This window comes from Haematobia irritans, chromosome 2 (genome assembly GCF_050003625.1).
Source record: "Haematobia irritans isolate KBUSLIRL chromosome 2, ASM5000362v1, whole genome shotgun sequence".
NCBI lineage: Eukaryota > Metazoa > Arthropoda > Insecta > Diptera > Muscidae > Haematobia > Haematobia irritans.
The window spans coordinates 46,381,553-46,396,543 of NC_134398.1; the positions used below are offsets into that span (position 1 = coordinate 46,381,553).

Sequence of the window (14,991 nt, forward strand, 5' to 3'; positions counted from 1 at the left end):
ATAGAAATCCAAAAATGCAAAATAAATTTTTTTAGATAGTTTTTGGTAAAATTTTCTTCAAATTTTGATAGATTATTTTTAGATCGAGTGGCAACCGTGTTCGGAACCCAGTTCTTATAATAGTCAAATTAATTCGCTTCATTGTTCTCTCAGTGTAATATACAAAAATTCTAGAAATTATTATGGGTTCATTTAAGCAGACGCTTATTGTTTTTCATCTTTGGTACGCACAAGATAATTCCACTGATGGTCCGTCCGTCCTTCTCACTTCAAGTCACATGCTGCAGTTAAAACTGCAGCTTCCATTACTAGCGTGGAAAAGCTGACAATGATGCTGATGTAGTATGCTATCGCAAACACTGCGTCTGTTGCTACTGTTGCTGCTACTGCTGCTGCTGCTACAATTACCATTGCCGGCTGTCAATGCTGATGATGGCCGATGCCCCATAGAATCAAACTAAGCGAATAATAAAATGTTCCATTCAGTGATAGGAAGCTGAAGATATTAAACGTTCTTTTTCTCCCAGGAGGAAAACTACACTAAAGAAATAATCTCAAAAGTATTAGCCCATTTTCCCAAAAAAAAAACAGCTTCAAAGAAATGGGCCGTTTAGCTGAATTTCTACTTCATCAAATTTCGGATGAACAATCTGTTGAAAATAATACATCAATGATACCGAATGTTGTTACCAGTAGCAGCACCGCTGAATCATCGTTTTTCAATATAATGGAAAATTTAGAACGTACTGGTATCACAGATAATCCATCATCGGTTTGTGCAATTCATATGCCTTCGTGGCTAAATGTTTGGTGTATCATTGTAACAATTAGCATTTTGGCAGTGCTTATTGTTTTGGGTGTAATTATGAGGCATATTCAGTTACAAAAACATCGGCAAGTGAGAACAGGTAGGTAATATCAATTTTTAATGACCCACCCTAATGTAGAGTTATTTTAGTATTCGCTTACCATAGTATCAAGAAGACAAAATACACTATTTTTATGTTTTGGGCAAAATTTAACCAGGCATAAATTTATCACTCAAAAATCTACTTACTTTTGATGTCAGAATTTAATTTTATATTCCCTACCAATTAAACTCTTGGCCCTGGTTATGTTATACACTAACATATCACTTAGTACCGTATGTTCACAGAGAAAGATATCACGATTGTTTCCAATTAAAATATTAATTGATTAACAAAATATTCAATTAAAAATTTAATTGATTCAACTAATTTTTTCATTGGAACAATATCAACAACATTAAATTGTTGTATCAATTAATTTTTTAATACGATCAATTAATTATATCATGCGCCACACTGTGGAACAGGGTAATATAAGTTAGTGCATGTGTTTGTAACACCCAGAAGGAGACGCGATAGACATATGGAGTCTTTGACAATATTGTTCAGGGTCGGCCCCTGAGTCGATCTAGCCATGTCCATCCGTCTGTCTGTGAACACATTTTTGTAATGAAAGTCTAGGTCGCAATTTAAGTCCAATCAACTTCAAATTTGGCACAAGTTTGTAATTTGGGTCAGAATAGAACCCTATTGATTTTGGAAAAAATCGGTTAAGTTTTAGATATAGCTCCCATATATAACATTCGCACGATATCTATTAATATGGCCCAAGAAGCCAGAATTTCGGCCTAATTTACTTTAAAATTTGCACAAGAAGTGCAATAGTGTCGTAAAGTGTGCCGAATTTGGTTGAAATCGGTTGAGATTTAGATATAGCTGCCGTATATATCTTTCGCCCGATATGCACTTATAAGGCGCCAGAAGCCAGAGTGTTGCCCTAATTTGTTTTAAATTTCTCACAGGGAGTAGAATTAATATTGTAGCTATGCTTGCCAAATTTGCTTGAAATCGGTTCAGATTTAGATATAGCTCCCATATATATCTTTCCCCCGATTTTCACTCATATGACAACAGAGGTCAAAGTTGCAATCGGATTTAAATTTTGAACAGGGAGTAGAATTAACATTGTAGCTTTGCACGCCAAATTTGGTTGAAATCGGTTCAGATTTAGATATAACTCCCATATATGTGTTTTTTTGTGATTTCGGCAAAATTGGCCAAAATACCCACATTTCCTTGTAAAAACAACAATGCTAAGTCGAAAACTTGTAAAAATGATTCCAATTTTCCTATACGTCCAATACATATCTATTGACCGATAAATCATAAATAGACTTTTGCAAAGTTTCCTAAAAAATGATTCAGATTTAAATGTTTCCCATATTTTTATACCTTTCACCACTACTGTGGTACAGGGTATAATAAGTTTGTGCATTTGTATGTAACGCGAAGAAGGAAACGTCTGAGACCCATCGTTTAGTATACCGATCGTCTTAGAATTCAATTCTGAGTCGATTTAGCGATGCCCGTCCGTCTGCCTGTCTGTGTGTCCGTCTGTCCGTCCGTTTGTCTGTTCATGTATTTTTGTGCGCAAAGTACAGGTCGCAGTTTAAGTCCGATTGTCCTCAAATTTTGCACAGGGTCGTTTTTTGGGACAAAGACAATCGCTATTTTGGAAAACATTGGTTCATATTTAGATATAGCTGCCATATATATTTATCCCCGATCTGGTCATAATTGGCGTGTTTATCAACCGATGTTCTTCAAATTCAGTACAACCGAATATTTTATGAGTCTCGAAAAACTTGCAAAATATCAGCCAAATCGGTTCAGATTTAGATACAGCTCCCATATATATCTTTCGTCAGATTTAGACTTATATGACCACAGAGGCCAAAGTTTACTACCGATTTTCGTGAAATTTTGCATAAAGAATAGAATTGACATTTTACCAATGCTTGGTAAATTTGATTGAAATCGGTTCAGATTTAGATATAGCTCCCATATATATCTTTCGTCCGATTTAGACTCATATGACCACAGAGGCCACAGTTTACTACGGATTTACGTGAAATTTCGCACAAAGAGTAGAATTGATATTCTACCTAGGCTTGGTAAATTTGATTGAAATCGGTTCAAATTTAGATATAGCTCCCATATATATCTTTCGTCCGATTTGAACTTGTATGGCCACAAAAGCCAGAGTTTTGCCGTGATTTGCTTCAAATTTTGCACAAGGGGTGCGTTTAATAGTATCGTTAAGAATGTCAAATTTTGTTAAAATCGGTTCAGATTTAGATATAGCTCACATATATATCTTTCGCCCGATTTGGACTTATATGGTCTCAAAAGCCAGAGTTTTGCCCTGACTTACTTCAAATTTTGCATAAGCGGTAATTTTAACGATACTATTGTATGTGCCAAATATGGTCAAAATCGATTCAGATTTAGATATAGCTCCCATATATATATTTCGTCCGATTTGAACTCAAAATCCATGGTTTTGCCGTGATTTGATTCAAATTTCGCACAAGGAGTACGTTTAGTAGTATAGGTAATTGTGCCAAATTTGGTTGAAATCGGTTCAGATTTAGATATGGCTCCCATATATATCTCCCGTCCGATTTGCACTCATATGACCAGGTGGGCCAAAGTTATACCCCCATTTACGTGAAATTTCGCATAGATAGCAGAATTATTATTCTATCTATGCATGTCAAATTTAGTCAAAATTGGTTCAGATTGTATATAGCTCCAACATATACGTACACCAGAGTTGGGGAAATATGGTAGACTGTTTCATATTTTAGACCCATTTTCAATGGGATTTTCCTCCAATTGACTGGATAGTTTCCTCAGAGAATACAAATATGACCAAAATTCTCACACTTTACACAAAATTCTGTGATGATTTCCCCATATCTTAGTCATATCCTATACACTGTAATGCCAGACTTTCCACAGAACGGTTGAGTTTTAAATAAGGCTCCAAGTCGCCTGACTTGACCAAATAATATATCACAACCCACACTTGACCACATATCTTGGCAAGATCTAACCAATATCCTTGTAAAATCGTCACTGCTGAGTAGCAAAAATTGTAAATGTTACTCAAATTGTCCTATATCTCGAATAAATAAGTATCGCCTGAAAAATCATAAATCTCTTTTGTACAATTGCATTAAAATTTCTCTCGCTTCATATTTCCCATATTTTTGTTATTAACATTGTGTTTCATTCGAGGGCGTTAGCCGATTTCAATTTTAATTCTAGAGATTTTGTAGAAGTACAAAAAATTGTCTCCATTATAAATATTTGTATCTGGAAATTCAAACCGTTATATAGCCCTCCCAGCAAATTTGATGTAGTTGAGACGGTAACACAAATGTTGGTCTACATGGTGGTGAAGGGTATAATATAGTCGGTCCCTCCCGACTTTAGACTTTACTTACTTGTTTTTTACTAACATTTTGTTCCACTCCAGGGCATTAGCCGACTTAAATTTTAATATACATAAATCTAGCAAATTTTGTCCAGATCGAGTCAGATTTAAATATATGTATACGGGAACATAAAGTTTATATGTAGCACCCAACACATTTGACGGATTTGATATGGTATCGAAAATGTGGATCTACACTGAAAAAACAGTGAACCCACCAGGAAGAAAACTTTCGGTTAATTTTAGAAAATTTTGAATATTTTTAGAAAATTTTAGCTAAACAGTATAACAAACGCTGGCATCACGCCGATGTCATAAAAACAAGTATATATTTTTCGACAAATTCAAGCAATCTTATTAGACATAATTAAGTTTTTTCATTTGTTAAAGAAAATTTTGTAGTTTGAAGGGATAAATTGGAGTTCAAAATTGCAAGAATGTCTTTAGTATTTTTTTCCTCTGTTTTAGTTAATTTAATTAACATACACAACAAGTTATTAGAGTAGAGGAAACTTTCTCCAAACATAATAATTCCATGAACTAAAATAAAGTTAAATTGGCTTTAGTGAAATAGAGAGTTCACTTTTTTTTGAGTGTGCAAGTTGTGCAGGGTATAATATAGTCGGCCCGCCCGACTTTAGACTTTCCTTACTTCTTTATACCCTTCACCACTACTGTGGTACAGGGTATAATAAGTTTGTGCATTTGTATGTAACGCTCCCATATATAGCTTTCGCCCGATTTACACTCATTTGCCCACAGATGCCAATTTTTTGCTCCGATTTAGTTGAAATTTGCGCAGGGAGTAGAATTAGCATTGTAGCTATGCGTGTCAAATTTGGTTGAAATCGGTTCAGATTTAGATATAGCTCCCATATATAGCTTTCGCCCGATTTACACTCAAATGACCACACAGGCCAATTTTTTGCTCCGATTTAGTTGAAATTTAGCACAGTGAGTATAATTAGCATTGTAGCTATGCATGCCACATTTGGTTGAAATCGGTTCAGATTTAGATATAGCTCCCATATATAGCTTTCGCCCGATTTACACTCACTTGCCCACAGAGGTCAATTTTTAACTTCGATTTAGTTGAAATTTTGCACAGGGAGTAGAATTAGCATTGTAGCTATGCGTGCCAAATTTGGTTGACTTCGGTTCAGATTTACATTTAGCTCCCATATATATGTTTTTCTGATTTCGACAAACATTTTCCTTGTAAAATCGCCACTGCTTAGTCGAAAAGTTGTAAAAATGACTCTAAACTTCTAATACATATATATCGAGCGATAAATCATAAATAAACTTTTGCGAAGTTTCCTTAAAATTGCTTCAGATTTAAATGTTTCCCATATTTTTTACTAAAATTGTGTTCCACCCTAGTGCATTAGCCGACTTAAATTTTGAGTCTATAGATTTTGTAGAAGTCTATCAAATTCTGTCCAGATCGAGTGATATTTAAATGTATGTATGTGGGACAAACCTTTATATATAGCCAACACATTTGACGGATGTGATATGGTATCGAAAATTTAGATCTACAAAGTGGTGCAGGGTATAATATAGTCGGCCCCGCCCGACTTTAGACTTTCCTTACTTGTTTTTAATTGACTTTGGTGATTGATCATTTCTATGTTTGAAGACGTTCTAATTAAAAATTAATTGAATCAATTAATTTCGTGATTGAAGACAAAAAATCTTTTTTTGTGTGTTTGAAACGAATCTTAAGAAGATTCAATACTCCATTCAAAATTATTTCATTAAACTAAAATAAAAAATAAAACAAATAAAAGATACTAAAATTTATACTAAATTTGTTGGAATAAAATTAATTAAAATTAAAGGATTAAATTAAGAATTCCAAATACAGACTCGACTTTAAATAGAAATTTTGCTATGTTTCATGTGAAAAAAGTCTTTAAAATAAAGTGTTGAAAAACATCTCCTATTTTCAAACGAATTTTCGCTTTGTAGTCAAAATACAAAAAAGTCAACAAATTCAAAAGGCAATTTCATTAATTTTAAAGAGTTTTTCAGAATTATACTGTTCAAGTTGACTTTAGTCTAATAAAAATTGTCCTTTATGTAAAGATAATCACTTAATTATAAGGACAAAATGACTTCATTGAAAATTATATCGATTTTTGGACAAGGAAAAAACTTTTTATCAGAGAAATTCGTCTTTTATGCTAAGCAATATTCACATTCGTATTTTAAGAACAAGAAATATTTGGCTTCACGTCGGTCGGATGGTATTGCAAATGGACCATATTGTACCAATTTATAGCCCCCGACCCCCAGATTTGACTTGCGCAGCATCTTATAGTAGATGGTCTCTAACAACCCCGCGAAAATTGGTCCATATCGGTCCATAATTATGTATAGCCCCCATATGAACCGATCCCCAGATTTTACCCCCAGAGCATCTTGGAGGAGAAAAATTCATTCGATCCATTTGAAATTATGTACGTGAAATTGTGTACATGGTGTTGGTTTTTGCTTCTACAATATTAAAAGAAAATATAAATAAACATTGCAATATCCAATCTTATTTTATCCTTATTGTTAATTATTAAAATCTCAAAATATTTTAGTGGCATAGTTAATTATAATTTTCTCAATTTCTGTGTTTTGTTCTTTCAGAATGTTACAATTGTTTTCCCTCCTCTCCAGAGTATTACAGTGAACATCTTTTTGATCGCAGTCAAATAATGGTGTACTAAACTATCAACTCAAAAAGTATTTTTTTTTTTTTGCATTATATTTATAATCATATTCTTAAGTGAGCATATATATTGAATATTTTTGTAACAAAAATATTTTATTAACAATAAAAATTATACAATATGTATATTTACATTTAATTTTGAGTATTTCTTTTATATTTCCAAACTTCTGAACTTTCAGGATCTTCTATGACATCAGTTTGTTGTGCAGTTAATTTTTCAAATCCATATTTATCTCCACGTCATTGTTTTGTTAATAAGAAATAGCATGAAAGAACAAGTAAATAAAGTCTAAAGTCGGGCGGGGCCGACAATATTATACCCTTCACCCCTTGTAGGCCAAAATATGTGTTACCATCTCAACTACTTCACATTTGCTGGAAGCTTTAAAAAGGAGACGATTTTTTTACTTCTACAAAATCCTTAGAATTAAAATTTAAATCGGCTAACGCTATCCAGTTAATTGGAGGAAACTTCCATGGAAAATGGGTTTAAAATGTGTAACAGTCTACCATATTTCCCCAACTCTGGTGTACGTATATATGGGAGCTATATATAATCTGAACTAAATTTGACATGTATAGTTAGAATAATAATTCTGCTATCTATGCGAAATTTCACGTAAATGGGAGTATAACTTTGGCCCCCCTGGTCATATGAGTGCAAATCCGACGGAAGATATATATGGGAGCTATCTAAATCTGAACCGATTTCAACCAAATTTGGCACAATTACCGATACTACTAAACGTACTCCTTGTGCGAAATTTTAAGCAAATCACGGCAAAACCCTGGATTTTGAGGCCATATAAGTTCAAATTGGACGAAAGATACATATGGGAGCTATATCTGAATAAAATTGGGATGAGGAGAGGATTGGGGAGCACCAAGAGGGACGACTGGACAAGACTCCAAAGACTCTCTTTGTTGTTGTGGACTGTATGTAGGTATCACAGAGAAGACTATGTCCCACAAGTGTAACGTCAGCAGAACGAACTGGTGGATACAGATGATAAACGAAACCGCTTTGTTATGATGGTTGGAAATGATGTCTCAAGCAAGGAGATATCATAACCCAGCACAATAAGTCAAACCCAGAAGAAAAAAGGAGTAACACACGTGGGTTAGAATTCAAGTGGATGGTTTTATTAACGATGTTAATTCTCACCAAGTGTTTGGGTATGCAGCTGCCGGAAAAGTGGCAGATTGATTGTTTCCTACGAGATAGGAAACCTAATATTTTTATTTTAGAACAATTTGAAGTTTGATTATGATTTGACGTTTCTTTTTATGCTTATTTTATAACAAGGTTTATACTAAAATTCAAGTGATTTTCAAACTAATTTCAGTTAAAATTCAATAGATTTCAAATACAAAAATTCATAACATAATATTAAAATTCAATAATAAGTCTAAACAGTCGTGTTTAGACATGGCGCCGGGCTTAAGAATGACTTGATTGGTGGGTCGCACAAAGCACTGTTGCTAATGACCGAATGGCATCTGATATGATATGCTGATTGATGGAAGGTTGAGAAGAAGCTTTCCGTTTAGATTGTTGTTGCTTGCGTTTGTTGATCCTTTTGTTTGGACGGGTTTTAGTATGTTGAGTTTGACTTGGTTGCTGTGGCCGTTTGTTCTGTGGCTTTCGTTGCTTTGGACGGTTGTTAGAGTGGGAGTAGATAGTTGGCTCACTTGGATGTAGCATAGTGTGATGGTAGTTCTTACATTTACGGCATTTATTTTCGGATATGCAATTTCCAACTGTGTGGCTTTTTGCTAGGCAATTTACACAGTATTTGAACTTCCGCACTGTTCTACATCTTTCCATTGGTTGCATCTTTATGAATTTTGGACATACACGAATTCCATGATATCGCCTACACAACAAGCAGCGATACACATCCGAGTTGGGCCTTTCAGAAATACTTTGTGCTCTGTAAAAACAAAATATGGAGTGCGGTTAAAGTGTAAATGATCCTCCACTTTAGTGGAGAATCGTATGGTTTCGTTGTTACTTAGTAAACTATTATTCGGATTCAGGGGAACTCAAGTACGGTAATAAGCACAATTTAACTATTGGGCGTTTCATTAGACCAGCTGCGGTACGAACTTGAACAACTCTAATCTTCCCATCTTGGCCGGGTTGAGTATTTTCAATCCTGCCTAGTCGCCATTCACTTGGTGGCAGCAAATCATCTACCACTACGACTAAATCACCCACCTTGACATCGGTTTGTGGAGTTTTCCATTTATACCGTTTCTGAAGCGATTTTAAGTAATCCTCCTTCCAGCGTACGGTAAATTGGTGGTGAAGAGCTTTTAGTTTCATCCAACGGTTGGTAAGAGAAATATTTGGAGATATGGGTTCAGGAAAAGCTAACATAGGGGACCCTCTAAGGAAGTGACCTGGTGTAAGTGCAGTCAGGTCCGAGGGGTCTTCTGACAACGCTGATATAGGCCGAGAGTTCAAAGCTCCTTCAATCCGTGCCAAAATAGTGGCGAATTGTTCAAAAGTGAACCTGTGAGAGCCAGCAATTCGTTTAAAATGGTATTTAAAGCTTTTAACGGCTGACTCCCATAGGCCACCCATGTGGGGAGCATGTGGGGGGATGAAGCACCATTCGAACCCATGAGTAGAATATTTATTCGATATATCTGTGCAAGCCATTTTTATAAACTTAGAAAATTCCCTAAGCAACAGTCTGCTAGCCCCAACAAAATTCCGCCCATTGTCCGATACTACCCTGCGGGGTAGTCCTCGCCTCCCAACGAAACGAGCGAATGCCGCTTCAAAAGCTGCCGAGGAAAGGTCCGAGCATGGCTCCAAATGAACAGCCTTTGTGGCAAAGCAAACAACAATATGAGCTCTTGAGCTCAAAGGGACCCGCGAAATCTATTCCAGTAACATGGAAAGGGGGTGAAATCGTAGTTCTATCGAGGGGTAATGGTGCCATCATTTGAGAGCACAACTTGTGTTTAAAAACAACACACGTTTTACATTTATGGATTATATTCTTGATTCGAGGCTTTAGCCTCGAGATATAAAACTCGGTTTGGACCATTCTGCACATTAGCGTGCAGTCTGCATGTGCAAGAAAAGTATGGAGATGAGAGAGATAAAGTCGGCAAAATCTTGAGTTGCCTGGAAGTATTACTGGATGCCGTTCGTTATAAGGAATGTTCGATTGAGATAATCGACCATTCACTCGAAGAATCTGGTTGCCATCAATGAATGGATTTAGTGTAGATAAAGGGCTTTTTTGTGAAATTGGATTACCTTGTAAAAGAGCATGGTATTCGTCTTTGAATGCGTGAAGCTGAGATAAATGAATTAATCTATTTTTGACAAATGTTATCTCATTTTGAGAGATATTTATACTGGGGAAAGCATTTTCCAATACGGCATTTGCATGTGTGCGACGATGAAAACGAAAAATATAACAAATCACCCTTAAAGCCTTGCCATAAGAAGAAAATCTGTCCAATATATCAGCATTTTCAGACGTTACATGAAGATTTTGTACGAGTATTTTTGGCTTTGGATGAGTTATTGGGACCATTTCCGGCCAAGAAGATGGGGGAGCAGTAATCCATGATGGGCCATTCCACCATAGCTTAGAATTTTTCAAATCATGAGGTTTGCACCCTCGTGTGCCAAGATCTGCAGGGTTTTCATTTGTTGGAACGTGTCGCCACTGGGCATTAGGAACAAGAGTATGTATCTTTGAGGTACGGTTGGCAACAAAAGTTTCCCACGACCATGGAGGCTTCGATAACCAACCCAGTACAATTGAGGAGTCTGTCCATAGATACGTATGAGTAATTTCAAAATTGAAAATAGACAAAACATAATTTACTAGTTTCGCAAGTAACTCGGCTCCATTGAGCTCCAGACGTGGTAAGCATATAGTCTTGAGTGGCGCTACTTTACTTTTAGCAACCAATAAGTTCGAGCATGAATTACAATCTGAGCCAACCACCACATAAACGCATGCGCAATATGCTGCCTTAGATGCATCTGCAAAGCCATGAATTTGTATTCGATCAGATGGCATATATCGAAACCACCGAGGGATTTTGATGTCATCGATTTGAGAAAAATCTTTTATAAGACATTCCCACGTTAAATGTGATTCTTTGCTTATTGGTGAATCCCAATCTAACCCCTCAAGCCATAGCTGTTGCATTAGCATTTTGGCTCGTATAATAATTGGCGTTATCCAACCAGCTGGATCGAACAATTGAGCCACCGCTGAGAGAACCTTTCGTTTTGTCATGTTCATTGTTGGTTCAATGGGATTCAGAGAATATGAGAAACTATCGGTCAAAGCGTTCCACTTTATTCCAAGAGTTTTTGTGGAACTGGCCTCATCTAGTCTTAAAAAGTCTAGATCGTACATGTCTTCGGGAGGCAAATGATTCAATAACTGAGAATTATTGGAAGTTATTTTCTTTAGAGGGAAACCCGCGGATTTAAGTGTAGAAATCAATTGGGTTTGGAGATCTATTGTCTCCTCTAAAGAAAAACCTCCAGAGAGAATATCGTCCACATAAGTTTCCTTTCTTAATATGGTAGATACCTTTGGGAACTGTGTCTCACAGTCCGAAGCTAGCTGCAGCAGAGTACGGATCGCCAAAAAGGGAGCGCAATTTATACCAAAGGTCACTGTACGCAATTGGTAATCTTTTATAGCGCTATCAGAAGATTTCTGATATAAAATTCTTTGATATTGCCGATCATTTGGGTGTACTAAAATTTGCCGGTACATTTTCTGAATGTCACCACTGAAGACATATTTGTACTTTCTCCAATTCAATATAGTTGATATGAGATCAGTTTGAAGAGTGGGGCCAGTTAAAAGAACGTCGTTGAGAGAAAATCCAGATTTGGATTTTCGAGAAGCATTAAAAACAATTCGTACTTTTGTGCTTTTATGCTCGGGTCGCACTACAGCGTGGTGAGGGAGATAAAAAGAATAAAATTTCCCCTCGGAGAAAACTTCATTTGAAGACGTTTCTTCCATGTGTCCCATTGATAAATATTCCTCTAAGACTGAGTTGTATTGAACCTGAAGTTCAGGATTTTTTGACAGATTATGTTCCATTCTGGACAACTGTCCCAGGGCAATGAATCTTGATGATCCTAAATGAATGGAATCTGAAAACTCTTTTCTAAAGGGTAACCGTACGATATATCGACCATCGACTCCTCGTACTGTCGTTTTCTTGTAAAATTCTTCGCAGAATTGATCCTCATCGGATATTGGATGTGAAATGGGAATATTTTCTAACTCCCAAAAAGTTTGAAGAATTTCGTTCAAAGAGGAATCCTCAGAAGGCAATACACTGGTTGTGAATGCACGAATTGGTTCTATCTTCATGGGGCCACTTAGTACCCAACCAAAAATCGTGTTATAAGCAGATGCTTCTCCACAAATGTTCTTTTTTATGCCATCAATATTAAGATACTTCTCAGAGTCATTGCCCAAAATTAAGTCAATTTGTGAAGATTTATTAAATGAAGGATCTGCCAAATCAAGTTCGTTGAGTTCATTTGGATTCGGAATGGTAAACGAAATCGACGGTAACTTTTGTGTTACTTTTGGAAGAACTATTGCTGTGATGGGTATTTTCAGATTGTATCTTGATGAATATAGTACCAATTCACATTCCTTACTGGCAGATAGTTTTTGTTCTCCAATTCCGTATATATCGAAAAGGGCTTTCCGATAAGGAATTTGGAGAAGATTCCTGGCCCTTTCGGAAAGAAAAGTCCTTTGAGAACCAGGATCTATCAGTGCTCTAAGAGTATACAATTCTCCCTTAAGGTCAATTTGAACAAGAGCAGTTCGAAGCAAAATGGTTTCGTTGCCTGAGCAAAAATTTGCTTGTACCTGGGAGTTTCGTGCCAAACCTGAGGAAGATGGACCGTCATTTAAGCCCTCGATTCTATTGTCGGAGGTTCGATGAGTTTCAGAGGCCTTAGCTGTTCTTTCGCTGTTATTGCCTTCAGTTTTGATGAGAGATTTGTCCTTCAAATGAAGCAATGTGTGGTGTGATTTCTGACACACAAAGCATTTATTCTTACTCTTACATTTCTGTTTCTTGTGAAAGGGAGATAGGCAGTTATTGCATAATTTATTTTTGAAAACAAAATCTACTCTTTCCTGTTCCCCGAAGTTTCGAAATTTGGGACATATGCGCAGAGAATGGTTTTCACCACATAAAGGACATGTAGAGTTCAACTTTTCCTGAGAATGGTATACTTGAGTTCGACTTACATTAGATTTAGGGTGAATATAACCATCTTTTGTTGAACGAATGCTGGATAAACGTTCAACAATTTCAAACCTATCTATAAGAAACTCATCCAGTTGGGACCACATTGGCAGTTCGTTGTGGGATTTCAGGGATTGTTCCCACAAGGATAACGTTTTATCCGGAAGCTTGGTTGAGATCAAATAGATCAAAATAGGATCCCAATGTTCAACTTTCACATTAAGTGTTCTAAGCGTGGCTAAACAGTCATTCACCGTTGACTGAATTTTCTGAACCGAATCACTCGTTTCTTCCGCTGCCACTGGGATGTTGAACAATATTTTAAGCTGGTTATCGACTAGTACACGCTTATTTTCATAGCGTGTTTTCAGAGCCTTCCACGCCAAGTCAAAATTCTCATCACAGAGCGAGTATCTTTTGACTATTGCACCAGCAGATCCCTGGGTTTTATTCCTCAGGTGATATAGCTTTTGTGCAGGCGTAAGTTTTGGGTGGTTTACATAAACCGCCGTGAACATATCACGGAAAGACGGCCATTCCTCGTACCCACCTTTAAAAACCTCAGTGTCACAAGGGGGAACTTTTATGTAAACACTAGGTGAATCATTATTTTGAGAGTCCAAACTAGGACGTGGAGGAGGTAAATCATTTGGCGAGATCCCTATTCGGGAAGCCATTTCACGAGGATTTGGGGAAGACGTTAACTTCAATATATCTAAAAGACAGGCTCTTGAATTAAAAAAGGCCTCATTGCATACACCGAAATTAACTCTAGCTTTCTCCCTGACTTCCTTAGTAATGGCCGAATCAGAAGATAGCATAAGTGACTCGTAGGAAGAATTTAAACTTGCCCACCTGGCCTCTAAATCTTCCATTTTAGCCTGACCCAGCGATTCCGTCTGTTGGACTACATCCAACTTATCAATATAGGAGCAAAGCATAAGGAAATGGTCGTAGTCGAAATAAAATTTCATTTCTTCCCTGGTCATTCCCTTAGTTTCCCCACATAGGGTCATGTCCTCGGTACCCTCGTTCGGCATTTCAAATAATAAATATTTCAGATACAGATATAGAAAATTGTGTCACGTTCAGACACAGGTATACAATCGCGTTACTTTCAAAATATCAAAAATGTTTCAGTTCTACAAGAACAATCAGACATAGGAATCTCAATTTCCCAAATAAAGCAAAATAATAACAAAATGTTTTAGTTCAACAAGAACAAGCAGACATATTCATCAGATTTTCGAAAAAAAAACAATTTTTCCAACTTATGATAGTTTCAACAAATCAAATACTTGTTCAAAATCTCACGATCTGAACCAATTCCCAAAATATAGCGATTGTACTATCCAAATATGACAGATCTGTACGATCTGGATCGGATCAGTTGCAATAAATAAATAGTAAAAATCTTCGCGATCGAGAAAACTTTAACAAACGATATTTCAAGCGATATAGTTTTTAGGGTGACTATGAACCTTATTTGTACTGGGGAAAAGTTACAACCCAAATATAATTTTTGCACACAAATTATATTTTTGCGTTCGAGAAACTTTTATCAAAGGATATGTTAAGCGATATAGTTTTTAGGGTGACTATAAACCTTATTCGTACCGAGAAAAATTGTATGCATATAATCTTCGCGTATAAAATATATTATAGATAAAAAA

The 14,991-nt window shown here is 36.2% G+C and overlaps 2 protein-coding genes across 2 annotated transcripts; one reads left to right on the plus strand and one right to left on the minus strand.

Moving 5' to 3' along the window:
• The first annotated feature begins 487 nt into the window (after positions 1-487).
• Positions 488-7,175, plus strand: LOC142224174 (uncharacterized). The gene is made up of 2 exons (XM_075293961.1): positions 488-908; positions 6,955-7,175. The coding sequence occupies exons 1-2, from the start codon at positions 602-604 to the stop codon at positions 7,032-7,034; spliced, it is 387 nt and encodes a 128-aa protein (XP_075150076.1). The 5' UTR covers positions 488-601; the 3' UTR covers positions 7,035-7,175.
• Positions 7,176-8,480: 1,305 nt separating this feature from the next.
• Positions 8,481-14,358, minus strand: LOC142224552 (uncharacterized). Its single transcript, XM_075294335.1, has 3 exons — positions 10,195-14,358; positions 9,094-9,932; positions 8,481-8,973 (listed from the first exon to the last, which is right to left on the minus strand). The coding sequence occupies exons 1-3, from the start codon at positions 14,356-14,358 to the stop codon at positions 8,481-8,483; spliced, it is 5,496 nt and encodes a 1,831-aa protein (XP_075150450.1).
• Positions 14,359-14,991: the final 633 nt, after the last annotated feature.